General features: G+C 38.7%; 2 protein-coding genes across 5 annotated transcripts in view; one reads left to right on the top strand and one right to left on the bottom strand.

Moving 5' to 3' along the window:
• The window catches only part of GALK2 (galactokinase 2), a 139,411-nt gene extending 130,142 nt beyond the window's left edge, over nucleotides 1-9,269 (bottom strand). The window contains exon 1 of one of the 3 annotated variants that reach the window (XM_024568177.4): nucleotides 9,133-9,269. In XM_024568177.4, the coding sequence (XP_024423945.3) occupies nucleotides 9,133-9,203 (71 nt within the window). In that variant the 5' untranslated portion in view covers nucleotides 9,204-9,269. Of the gene's footprint in view, nucleotides 1-1,654; nucleotides 1,799-8,894 lie in introns of those variants that run through there. The other 2 variants (XM_045201441.2, XM_024568174.4) reach the window with 2 other exon arrangements.
• Nucleotides 9,263-13,628, top strand: part of COPS2 (COP9 signalosome subunit 2) — a 32,860-nt gene continuing 28,494 nt past the window's right edge. For both annotated transcript variants that reach the window (XM_024567629.3, XM_053927999.1), the window contains exon 1: nucleotides 9,263-9,396. In XM_024567629.3, the coding sequence (XP_024423397.2) occupies nucleotides 9,343-9,396 (54 nt within the window). In that variant the 5' untranslated portion in view covers nucleotides 9,263-9,342. The remainder of the gene's footprint in view (nucleotides 9,397-13,628) is intronic.

Genomic DNA, 13,628 nt, shown 5'->3' with positions numbered 1-13,628 from the left:
AAAAGAACAGAAATTAAGTTTACCAAAATGTGTAATTCGGTTGACTAATGCCTTTATTCAGAGGATCACGTGTGCTGTGAAGCTGAGGAAGCATGCTGAAGAAAGGCGTTCCACAAGAAGACAGTCTAATCTTGGCACTCTCATGCCTTTTTCTCCCTTCCAGCAACTGCAACATGTGACCAGCTGGGTAGATATATAGATATACTATCTAAATTTAATTTAATCACCCCTCCTAAAACAAATAAGTGGCTGAAACATTGCTTGCAGCTAATAATCATATTGCATGCACAAGAAAATGGCAGATCACAAACTTATGATCTCTTCTGTGGCTAGCACAGAATAAATATTTGTTGCATGAATGAACACTGTAAAAGTCAAAAAAGGCAAGAAATCTCTAAGAACCTTTTGCAAACAATTCTTCATTTCTAGTGTCTTCCCACTATTCCCTCTTCCCAACAGGATAACTATAGAAATACTGAGGATTATCATTAAAATCATATAAAATGGAAAGACAAATTTATACATAGGTATGTTTTATGTAAAAGACTAAAACTACATGGTGCAAAATTATTTCCATGTAACAAGTTTTTCATGAGTCTTATTGGAAGCATGTCTTTAACAGTGTCCTAATTCATGCAAATGTTTAAGGGCAACAGTACTTTGCAAGGACCTCAGGAGAATATACTGACATCCAAAAACCTGTGACATCCATTCCCAAGTAGTCTAAAAGCATGCTAGCCTTCATAATCAAAAACTGTTTCTTTCTGGTAACTAAAGACCCACCGTTTGCTGGCTTAAGGGTGAAAAAGCACTTGAAAGTTTTAGTAAATTACGTTGTCAACGGTCACACGACAATCATATACCTGGAAGCAGGGAGAGCTTGAGGACTTGATATCAGAGAGAAAAGTTCACGGGGCAGGGGGTGAGTAAAAATTAGAAACAGCAGAGGGGGAGCGAGGCCAACCTTAGAAAATCTGTAAGGCTGAAACTGTAGCAAGTTAGAGACTTCATTCTATGAGATTTCGGTTCTGTATCAGAATGAAGTATTTCTACAAAGTTATCTGCAAGATGCACTGAAATGAAAAGATCGTCCACTAGGTATCACTAAACTCTTCGTTTTCTGTAGTTAGGTACTGGCAGCAGGTGCCAATTCACAGATTCCATGATTTGTTTAGAAGTATGCAGACACCAAGGGATTTTTGATGGGGGGAGGGGACGGGTGGTTTGGGGTGAGGCGCTGTTTCTTTTAAATCTTCTTTTTTTATTGCGTTTCTGTTTGTTTTTAATTACTGTCTTAGCAAGGGGACCCCAAAAAGCACTATTGGCTGGCAGGCAAGACAAAGAGAGAAGGTGTTCAAAGTTAAGATGGGTATTTCTGCTAAAGCCCTGCAGAAGAGTGTACCGCCTTCAGCAAGAAAAGAAAAAGAAGGATCTGAATGAGCCCAGCAAAACACACATTCCGGGTGTGAGTCAAGGTGGAAAGTGCAGCGTGGTCTTTCTTGCAAGCCCAGCCTCGCGGCCTTATAAAATCGCAAGGATTCTGTTCGCTCCTGGGGGCAAAAGCAGCGCCCCAGTGAAGAACCAAAAGCCCTGGACACCATCTGCACCTAGCCAACCTCGGCGGTCCCAAACCGCGGCATGTCCTCTCCCCCACCTGGGATGTTCTGCCACCTGGACTCGACACGTGGGAGGGCCCTCCGTAGACATATTTCGAGATGATCTTTCTGGAGATTCACCGGTCGGTCGAATCTAGAATCCCGAGACACCGCAGCAGGAGCCCTCAGGAGCCGGGTCTTCCGGGAGCCACCAGCCCCCACCCTGCGGAAATCCTGCAGCTCCGCCGAGTTGGCCGCCTCCAGTCCGCCCCTCCTCTCGCTCCTCCCCCGAGCCTTGGGCTCCGAGCTCGCCGAGACGCAGACGTGCTGCTCGGAGCTTAGGGGGAACCAGGGGCTCACTGGAGCCCTTGTGTCAAGCGCCTGCAAAGCTGATTTTGGAAGGGTTTTTTGTTTGTTTGTTTTCTGTGCCCTGGGGACAAATTTGAATAGAGAGTTATAACGTGGCGCCTGAGGTTGCGTTTTTTTTTTTCTTCTTTAAAAGTTAGGACTTTTGTTCTAACGACCAGCAACTGCTCCCCCAAATAACACTACAATGTTTAGTTATTGCCTCTCGTGTGGGTTATTTAAAAATCAGGCAATATAAAGTTGATGCAGCACCTGACTTAACATATTTGCATTTATTCCAAAATGGGTGCATTGGTGGACCTTCCTAGAATACAGTTAATAGTGAGATGAAAATGCATGTCTTTCAAACTTCAAGAGCCCTTACCGTCCCGTTCAACCTCTTCATTTTTCAGTTACCTCGAGAAATTTCAGATGCCCTATATCAAGAAACATACCACCCCCACTCCATCACTCTACCGTATTTCTGTGTTCTTGTCCTCACAGTTCTCACAAGTTCTGCATATTTATTTTCTTGATGCATTTTTTTTTGTCTGTTACCACCTCCATCATCACTACCATTACAAAGTTAGCAACTTGAGGGTAGGAATAATGTATCCCCAGCACCCAGAACAGAACCTGACACACTGGGTTTTTTTTTAATCAATAGGTAAGATAAACTGAATGAACAACTAAAAGGTGAAGTGGCTTCCCTAAAGATAGACTGCTAATTGGTAGCAAAACTTGAATTAAACTTCAAGTCTATTAAGTCTCTAGCGTACTTTGTACCCCAGAATGATGAGGTTTAACCCAGGCAAAGCCAGGTAGTATCATGACCAACACAATAGGGGTGGTGGCATAACCCAGAGAGATTTAATCAGTGGCCGCTCCAGAATTTCTGTGGTGTACATGGGGAAGGGGAAGTTGGAGGTGAAGGCTAAAGTGTGAATTGACAATATCAAAGCGTAGCTAAAGGTTTGCAGCCCCTTGGCACCTGCTTGTATTGTTACTGTAAATGGAACATCACTGAAACTAAGTTATTCTGGTCCAGGACCACTTTCTATTATTTCACTCCCTCCTTATCACTAGCAGATGAAGTGATTATATCTTTTTTGAACCCCAATAAATCCTAGGATGACACTTATTGTGGTTTACTCTTGAGTAAGGGGAGGCATTTTGTCACTTCTATAAATATGTTTGAATGGAGAGAGAACCTAAGTAAGAAAAAATGTAAATTTTCTAGGAACACGAGTAAATATGGAAAAGGAAAGATCATTTATCAATCAGATATGTTTCTAATATATCCTTTTATGCTCACTGAAAAATAACTAAATTTTGAAGCTTTGCATATTTTAATAGTCCCTAAAAAAACTGATTTCATACATTATTTTAAATGCATTCAGTGACTACTGAAAACTGTTTCATAAAATAATATTTCCCATTGAATGTGTATTTGATGACTAAATATTAACTTTGCTAAATGAAACCCGATGCCAAAACATTAGTTTGAATCTTAGATACATTTCTATTGCAGTTGCAATAAAACTGCTAAAGACTGGAAAGCATCATATAGAACAAAAAGTAAAACTCCCTTTTCAGAATAATTGAGCCAAAGTGAAAGAGTAAGGATACAGTGGGGCTGGAATTAAAACCCAGGTCTCTAGACCCCTGGCCCAGACTACTTCTGAATGTGTGTGAGTTTTGATGAGACCTCAGTGAAGTACGCTTTAATAAAAATTATTGAAATAATTAGTTGCTTTTGTCTTCAAATTTTGTACATTATTATTTTTATAAAACATTACTTTTAAAATAACTTGTTCTACAACTACTGAAGAACCCCAACTGGAAACCAAAAAACAAAACTCACATTTCTTTTTTATGCTATCTTCCTTATGCCAGGCCTCTTGCTAAGTAAGCACTTTACATTTATTATTATCTCTTTGAATCTTCCCAACAATCCTTATGAAGTAGAAAAGTATTCTGCTTTTGTCAATTTTAAAATAATCATAATACAGGTTACCTAAAATTATCAAAAATATACTTCTAAAGAATCGAGTTATGTTGAGAACTAAATGGCCAATTATTTTTGACAAAGGTGCCAAGACAATTCAATAAGAAAAGGATCATCTTTTTAACAACACTGAAACAATTTGATTTCCATATACAGAAAAAAACAAACCTCTACATTCACCTCACACTATATATAAAAATTAAACTTGAAATGGACATAGACCTAAGTGTAAGAGTTAAAACTAAATAAAACTTCTAGAAGAAAACATAAGAGAAAATCTTAGTGGATGGGGCAAATATTCCTTAAATAGAACACACCAAAAAAGCATCAAGAACTCCTACAACTCAATTAAATAAGACAAATAACCCAATTTAAAAATAGACGAAAGAACTGAAGAGATACTTCACCAAAGACGACACATGGATGACAAATAAGCACATGAAAAGATGTTCAACATTAGTCACTACAGAAATGAAAAACCCACAGTGATATACCACTACACTCCTGCTAGAGGGCGAACTTTGAAACAACTGGCCACACGTGTTGGCAAGGATGTGATGCAACTGGAACTCTTATACACTGCTAATCAACACACAAAATTGCAAAAACAGTTAAGAAAACAATTTGACAGTTTCTTAGAAAGTTAAACATATACATACCATATGATCCAACCACTCTACTACTAGGTATTTACCTGTATTCATTTCTACTGCTTTGTAACAATATATATTACCACAAATTCAGAATAAAACAACACACATTGGTTATCTCCATTTCTATGGTTCAGAGTCAGGGCACAGGTGACAAACACAAGGCCCGCGGGCTGAATCCTGCCCTCCACCTTGTTCGTACCTGGCAGCAGCACCAAGTTTTCCCTTAACTGTTAAGGAGTAGTTACATTTATACAGTCCTGACATTACATTCGGCCCTTTGAAGGCAACCACGAGGCTGATGTGGCCCCCCGGTGAAAATGAGTTTGACACGCCTGCTCTAGGGTCTCACAAAGTATTATCTAAGGTTCAGCTGGGGAAGGATTCATTTCCAGGATCACACAACTGTAAGTAGGATTCAGTTCTCATTAGGTTGTCAGCATGAAGGCCACAGTTTCCTGCTAGCTGTTGGCTCAATGCCACCCTCAGCTCTTTGACACATGGTACTTCACAACAGGGCCACTTGCTTTTTAAAAGCCAGCAAAGGAGACAGTCTGTCCTAGCAAGATGGGTTTACAATCTTGCAGAGTGTAATTATGTACATCACCTTTGCTTTATCTTGTGGTTAAAAGCAAGTCACATTTGTTTGTCGATTATATCACAATAAAGCTTTAAAAAAAAAAAAAAAGGCAAGCCAGATTTCACCCACAATGAAAAGGGAGCAGTGGTGTCCAACCCACAGTCTCCCAGCCATGCGAGGATGGCTATGAATGTGGCCCAACACAAAATTGTAAATTTACTTAAAACATTATGAGATTTCTTTTTTTGTGATCATGTGTCTCAATGTATTTAATGTGCGGCCCAAGATGACTCTTTTTCTTCCAGTGAGGCCCAGAGATGCCAAAAGGTTGGACACCCATGAGGGAAAGTATTATTCAAAAGCATGAGTAATGAGACCACCTTAGAGTCTATCCACCACATTACACAAGAGAAATAGAACATATGTCTGTACACAAACCTGTAGACTAATGTTCTTAGTAGCTTTATTTGTATTAGTCAAAAACTAAAAAGAGTCAAATACCCATCAACGGGATAAACTGTGGTATATCCATAGAATGGAATATTCAGCAACAAAAAGAAACAACCAATTGATACGTGCATCGACATGGATGGATCTCAAAATAATTATACTGAGTGAAAGAAGCCAAGCAAAGGAGAGTACATACTGTATACTTTATTTACATCAAATTCCAGAAAAGTAAACTAATCTATTGTGACAAAACAAACAGATCAGTGATTTCCTGGGAAAACTGAAGGGAGGAGGAGACAGATTACCAAGAGGTGATGGGAAAACTCTGTAGTGATAAATATGTTTATTCTCTTGGTCGGTGATGGTTTCACAGATTTACACATATGTCAAAATGTTGGGAACCACCCTGCCTGGTTTCAGAAGCTGTAATCCCCAAGGCTAAGGCTGAGTGAGAAACCTTGGGATCATAAGCCACTTAGGAGACAATGCTTGTCTCCCTGGCAGGGGGGTCACCTCTGCCCCCTTTACTTCACCCTGCTTGGCCCCTGGCAGATGACTGGTTAGCCAAATGCGGGTAAGATTCCTCAAGGGAGGGACGACCTAAGACAGGCATGGTCACGAAGGGACCCTCAGAGAAGGACTTGGGGGTCTATAGAAAAAGGGGGTGATGGACCCTCACCCCTTGGCTTTGGAATAGCCTGAGTCCTCATTCTGTCTGCAAGAAGTCTCCTAATCTCTTGGCTGCCTTACTTCCCCTGCCTGACTTAAGCCTGAAACAATACCAGAGGGTGGTGCAGCCCTAGGCAGGAACAGGCAGTTCCCTGGGGCGATCAACCTGCTTTGCTAAGAATGTCCTCAGTTTTCTGATAAGGGTCCAAGCACGAAATGAGTTTGTTTCTCAAAGTTTTATGGCCTTTTAGCTAATTGACCCTGACTCAGAATAAGCCCTCAGAGTTCTCTGTATGTTATCTATTGTTTGATCCTTACTTACTGACAATGATTGATGAGCTTTACCTGTATTCCTGTGCAAATTCAACCCAATAAAAGCCCATTGAGGAAGTCTCCTGGCCCTTCTCCTTTGAGAGTTCGGCCACCTTTCCTCCCCAAGCAGATCATGTCTTGGTAGACTTATTCTTATCCACAGCGGATGGGGGGCTCTGTGGGCAAAGCTCCTCCACATCAAAATTCATCAAGTTGTACATGTTATGTGCAGTTTAATGTACCTCAACAAAGCTTTTTTCTGTTTTTTAAAAACATAGCATCCACTTCAACAAGGGCACCAATTGTCACATCAATTAATTAAAATAAAAATATGTTTACTATTTACCAGAGTAAAATTGATATCAAGAAAAAGAATTTCATAACTGCACAAAGTATTCAAAATACACTGTGTGACTGAGGTGACATTCAAATGAACTTTCAAGGACAAAAAAGATTTTGATGTGTGGTGGGCATTTCCAACACAGAAAGATTAATTAACATAAGCATGTTTATTCAACAAACATTCATTACACTTGTGTACTCAAGGAATGTGCTAAGCACAGTGAAGACCTTTTTAAGTGCTCTTAGCAAATTTCCAGACTGGGTTTATGAAATTTGGAGATGACCAGGATATTATGCTCAAAATTTAGCTACATTTTTCCTAATGTTCCTAGTCAATAATTTACTTGAACAATTCTTTCTTCATTGTAGGGGTAAATTATATAAATAAATTCAATGAAATGATTTTTATACATGTGACCAGTACATACATGGTTGATAATTTCAAAATTGTTTAATTTAGAAGCAAAACTATATAGCTCTGATTACTCTGAGCAAATAAATCTTTGACCACCTTAGGATTCAACTTTCTCTTGAAGAATTATGAATTTCCGGTAGAGTAACCGGAAATGTGACTTATTGTCTAAACTTCTGAGAATGATAGATGCTGATAAGTATTATTCTGGGAGAACAGTACTAAACCAGGGCTGTCCTGGGCAAACGGAGATGGACAGTCGTCCCAGTTATAGGGAGATTTTGTTTTGTTGTAAGGTTTCAAGTACTGATTCCTGAGCTCTACCCCAGATCTACTGATTCAAATCTCTGATACGGAGTTTGGGAAGCTATAATTTAATGAGCTGCTATGATTGGGAAGCCTTGGGCTCTAACGTGGTATCATTTAAGGCTCTTCCAATTCTAAAATTATATGTTTAATAAGGAAATTTTGAACATGCACTGGCTATTAGATGATATCAAGGAATGATTAATTTTCTTAGTGTAACAATGATGTGATTACATAAGCAAATGTCTTTATTTTTAGGAAATACGCATAGGTGCAGTTAAGAGTGATTTCATGCTATCTGCATCTTACTTTCAAGAAATACATACACACACAAATAAAGCTGACAGTGGATGTTCACATGTTCAGTGGACTGTTCTTTCCATTTGACTGTATGTTTGAAATTTCTCATAATAAAATAATGGGAGAAAAAGACTATTAGGGAAAATTTGTTTACAAGTATGCAATATTATTATATGACTTTTAAGAACTATGACAAAAATGTGATTAGTAAATCAACAAATTACTAAGATGTGATTACTAAATCAAGTAATCAATTCATTGCCAAAAAAACTCCAGCCTGTAATGCTCCTCTGACTTTTTCCTAATACAAAGTGACAAAGATATTCACTGCAGAATTGTTCAAAATAGTGTTGCTTTTGCAACATTCTAAATGTATCAAAACAAGCTAATGTAAATTAAGGTATATTGGTTCATTCAAAGGAGGAATTATTAAACAACTATTAAAATAATTATTGTCAAGAATATATCGTACACATACCCTATGCTGTTACATAACTAGATACAAAAAGAATCTGAAATTATATCTGTGCTATAACTATATAAAATTTGTGGACTCAAGTAGGCAGAACTGGAAGTTTACGTAAAAATACTAAGTAGTTTTTTCCCCTTTATTTCATTTTCTTATTTCGAATTATGATTTTGTGCAGCCATACATTTTTTAAAACCAGCCGTTAACTGCTACCTTAATATGGTCCCAAGGGCAGTAAATATTTAAAATTTGTTGAACAACTGAATAAGACTTTGGGCTCCTCAATTGGTTGATGCTCGACTAATTTGGGAAATCTACAGAATCGTTTTCCCGACTACAAATATAAACATCACGTGTAAAACTGTACTGTTGTAAAGGTCTCCAAACACCACAGGAACACCCACCGCGATGGGTAGGCTAAACGCATATAGATAACGATGGTAGAAATAACACTACCTGTCATACAGGACGGGCATGTCAGCCTTTACTCCGCAGAAGGCTTCTGGTTCTAGGCTGCCTCTTAATTTCACCAGAATGAGATGGTTCCAGAGTCCCAGGCAAGGGAGGAGACCGTTCCCTTGCCTAGGAGGCTGGAAACTGCTCGTGTGAGCGCAAGATTTCCAAGGCCCTTCAGCTGAGTCCCGCACCACTTGACGATTCCCTAGTTGCTAGGTTTAGTTGCTAAGGCACCAACCGTCTCGCAGGAAGAAAGGGCAGTGCACTCCCTTTTGGCGTCGTAGCGAATCCTCTCCAAGCCGAGCGCATTTGTTCCGGGTGGAAACATTTAGCTCCTGTAAGAGAGACGGGAAGGGAAGAAGAAGCTGGGAGTGACGCCTCTGCCGCGGAGGATTGTGGGAGGAGGTTGTCTCCAATTTCTCCTCCCCCTCCCCCTTTCCCGGCCAAGATGTCTGACATGGAAGATGATTTCATGTGCGATGATGAAGAGGACTACGACCTGGTGAGGCGCAGCGGACGAACCTGGAGGGCTGGAAGTAGTGTCTGGCTTTAGGGGTCAGGGCAGGGGCGGCCGCGTCCTCTCTCCGTAGAACATGTGCTCCTTCCAACTTCTCCCCGTACAGTGACAGGACGGGTTTACCTCCTCCCCATTCCTGCACCGGCTGGGGCCCTGCTTCTCCAGCATGGGGGAGGGGAGGGTAAACGAGGCAGCAGAAGGGGTCCCGAGCCTTCCGCTCCAAGTCGAGCGTCTCCTCCATTTACTTAGACACCCCCGGCCTTCGGCGTCCGGTTCTTGGTGCCGCTACCTCGTCCCTACCGCGCGAGCCGCCTGTGGGGCTGTGTAGTGGTCTAGGCCCCGGCTCTGCCCTTTCGGGCCCAGCATTGCGGGCCCCCTTCTTCACACTTGTACTCAGCTGGTGCGAAATACTAGGAGAAGGGTCTGAAAACTGGGGGCGAAGAGGGGGCGGGGAGCCTTTCTGCTCCCGTGCGGGACCATGAAACGGGGCTCTTGGTAACATAGCTTAATTAATCTTGCCCAGGGTTCGTTTTGGTTTAAGGTAAAGGTGCTGTGGATAATTCAGAGCAAAGATAGCTAGGAAAAAGTAGGGGAACTACTTGTGTGTAAAGAGAAAAGCTGGGAAGGAGGTTCTGCTTTTTGGTTGTTTTGGTGAGCAGAGACAGGTAACAAGGGTATTGACCCAGGGTTTTTTTTCTTAGCTTAGAAATTACCCACTGTTTAAAGTTAAAAATACCAACGGTGAAAAAATAAACGAATTTATGCACCTGAATGTTAATTTCAAAATATTCAAGTTTTAATTTATGAACAGATTTACAGGTTTTTCACAAAAATTCACTGACATTTCTGGTTGTTGTGTGGGAACTAAGAAAGTATCTAGACCCAGAATCAACGTCAACTTTGCTTTTAAAAAATTGGGTTGCGTTTTTCTGCATGGTTCATGTATATTGTAGCGATGCTGCATTACCATAAGGTTACGAATACTTGGGGAGATGTGGCTTCTCTTATATTTTAAGTGCTAGAGACTCTCAAGATATTAATAATCGTTTTTGAATTAGTGTAAAACTACTTTGTAACGTCATTTCCAATTAATATTTCCACTTTAAAAGAAGCCACATTTGCAAAAGGGTGAGGAAGATGATTGCTATTATGTGAAAGTCATGGTAGAGGTTTTGAGGATCCTTAAAGTCAGATGTAAAGTTTTGCTAATAATTATGATTTCTGCCTTACATTTCTTGTTTGTGCAAACTAAATCAGTTGTAGGCAGTGCCTTCAGTTTATTAAGAATAAGTTACTTGTGACATCTTAGGCATTTTTATTTATTACATGTTTGTATTACAGATACTTTTGTAACAATGGAAGTGTTTCTTTTAAATATGTTTGTGTTTTTAGTTTGTGTTTTTAAATCTTTCTGCTCATGTCTTTCCTAAGCAATGGCTTTCAATACATACATGACTTATTGGCACTCTGACTAACTTGAAGGTCATCATTATATTAAGCATATGATGTAGGAAAGGCAATGAAAATCTTATTGTCCCATGAAGTACTCAATTTGTGCAAGAATTGCACATTTTAATTGAACATTTATTGTTGAATTTGACTTTCTGCCACCTTTTAGGGCCTCTTATACCACATGTATAGTATAAAGTTGAATATATAGGTGGTTCGTCTTTTTTGAAAATTTCTTAACCAAAAAGTAAGTTCTTACACTACTATATAAATAAATGAAAAATTTTCCCTCAGCATTCTGTTGAATAATTGTCCCTCTCCCCATCTCTCTTGCATGGATACCATTCTGGATTCCCAGATAGATGTCAAGTGGTGAAAGCTTTTATGCTCTGTTTACTACTAGTTAAACTCTTTTTGTGTGGCATAATATTTATTTAGTATTTTATTTTTTACTGCCTTAGTTAATTTCCTCAAACCACTGTGTTTAAAAAAAAAGGTTAAGGGTTTGGTTGCCATTTCATGCTTACATGTTGCTAAAAGAGAAGTTTTAAGTTTGTTTATTTTTTTTTTAATAGTTATTTGCCTGGGTCTTTTTTGTTGTTGTTTCTTAAGATTTAGCATCTAAGAATTGACTTGCTGTTTTAGGGAAACTTATTTTTTATTAAAAAATAAATTGTTTGTTGGAAATTTTCCCATCACCTCATTTTATTCAAAATGTTTAAAAGTAAAAGCATGAGGACTTCTGACTATATATATATATATATATATATATATATATATATATATATATATTCAGCCTTTTGTAGGTTGTCTCTTGATAAGTTTTAATACTATGGGGTACTTTTGGGGTTTGCCTAATGTAGTGAAATGGGTAGTTAGGCTACCATTGGAAAAATTGAAAATCTGTTTCTAAAACTATACAGTTTTAATCCAAGAAGGTAAATAACAATTTGTTCCCAAGATCTCAAAGCAAGCAAACTTGGTTTAAAAAGAAACAAACATAAAAGAAATCCAGTTTGGTTGCTTTTAACTTACTTATTTTTAGAGAGAGGGGAATGGAGGGAGAGAGGGTGAGAAATATCAATGTGAGAGAGAAACATCAATTGGTTGCTTCTCATACCAAACCCAAAACCCATTTCCCCAACCCAGGAATTGAACCAGTGACCTTTCGGTTTGTGGGACAATGCTCAACAACTGAGCCACACTGGTCAGGATGAAATTAGTATTCTTGACCTCTTCTAATACCTTTTGATTTTTATTTTAGGCAGAAGCAGGCGTTTTCTAAGCAGAGGAATTTATGTGGCAGGGAATGCAGAAATAGGAGATGGTACGGGTAAATGTCTTTTAATCCAGTGCTCATTTTACAGATTTGAAGATTACTTCCTGGTGTAATAATTCTAAATAACAACTATAATGCCATTCATTAAGTTGATAATGCCTTTGATAAGTTCATTGTATGGTAATTCCACAGTCCAGACATTCTAGTGGGAAATACCTTAGTATTTCTAATCTTTTTTAAAAGAGTTCAAAACAGATTGAGTTCATACCAAAAGTTATTCTTTAGTAGATACTGTGAGAGGTGCAGCATTGTACATTTGCATTTAAATGTATTACAAGGAAAAACTTTTGTTAAAAAGGTAGAGTAATTTCACTTGGTTAAATATATTCCCAGCTGTGAGCCTCATTATATGCCCTAGTCAGGCTCATAGTTATGATTAGTGAATGCATGTTTATTGCTATTTTTTTCTTCTTTTAACATATAGCAGTTTTAATGCCCTAAAAATTTACTTCTTTTATGTCTAGTTTTTTTTGGGAGGCTAGAGATGAGTCTTAATTGTAGGATACCTTACAGAATCTCTTATTTGTCACCATTTTAACAAGATCAGCAGACAAATGATGGCTTGCACTTTAGTTTCTCGTGTTATAAAGAACCTTGGAACATTATTTAGCAAATTAAAAATTTACTGTCTTTTAAACAGATTTTGAATCAGTGGGAACATAATATGTAATCTCATTTAAAAAAGAACTGTTAAGATTAATACAGGGCAAGAGCAGGAGAATAGCTTTTTAGGGATTTGTGTGTTTAGTATGAAGAGTCTCACTTCGTCATTCATTGTGCATATAGGAGGAACAAGGAGGTTATAGGCTATTTTTCTGAGTCTGTTGTCCCCATAACTTACTGCTTGAAAAACAAAGTGTTGGGGATCCCTAAGAATAGATTTTCAAACAGTATACTTTTTATAAGTCCAAGAGGCATTGTTTTCTATGCTGCACGCACATTTGGTATTCTGCATATAGTCTTCATAAAGATGAAATTTGTATAGTTGAGGCTTCTAAAAGAAACTGTGTTTAATTGTAAATTATTGGAAAGAGCCCCTAATTATCAATAGTAGGAAAATATTAATAATATTAATACTAATAAGGTAAAGGTAGATAAATTATGGTATATTCATGTGATGGAGTGCTATATCAGCATTTCAAACCATGCTTCTAAAGAATATTCAATAATATGAAAAACTTTTGAGCCCTGGCTGGCTCAGTGGATTGAGCACCGGCCTGCAGACTGAAGGGTCACGGGTTCAGTTCCCAGTCAGGGCACATGTCTGGGTGGCAGGCTGAGTCCCCAGTTGGGGGCACACAAGAAGCAACCACACATTGATGTTTCTGTCCCTCTCTTTCTCCCTCCCTTCCCCTCTCTCTAAAAATAAATAAATAGAATCTTTTTTTAAAAAGAAAGAAAAATGTTTTATAAATTGTATTTGTCAGGG

Source organism: Desmodus rotundus, chromosome 7 (assembly GCF_022682495.2).
Source record: "Desmodus rotundus isolate HL8 chromosome 7, HLdesRot8A.1, whole genome shotgun sequence".
Taxonomy (NCBI): domain Eukaryota; kingdom Metazoa; phylum Chordata; class Mammalia; order Chiroptera; family Phyllostomidae; genus Desmodus; species Desmodus rotundus.
Note: the sequence above shows the minus strand (reverse complement) of the source record. Positions and strands in the feature narration are given on the sequence as shown.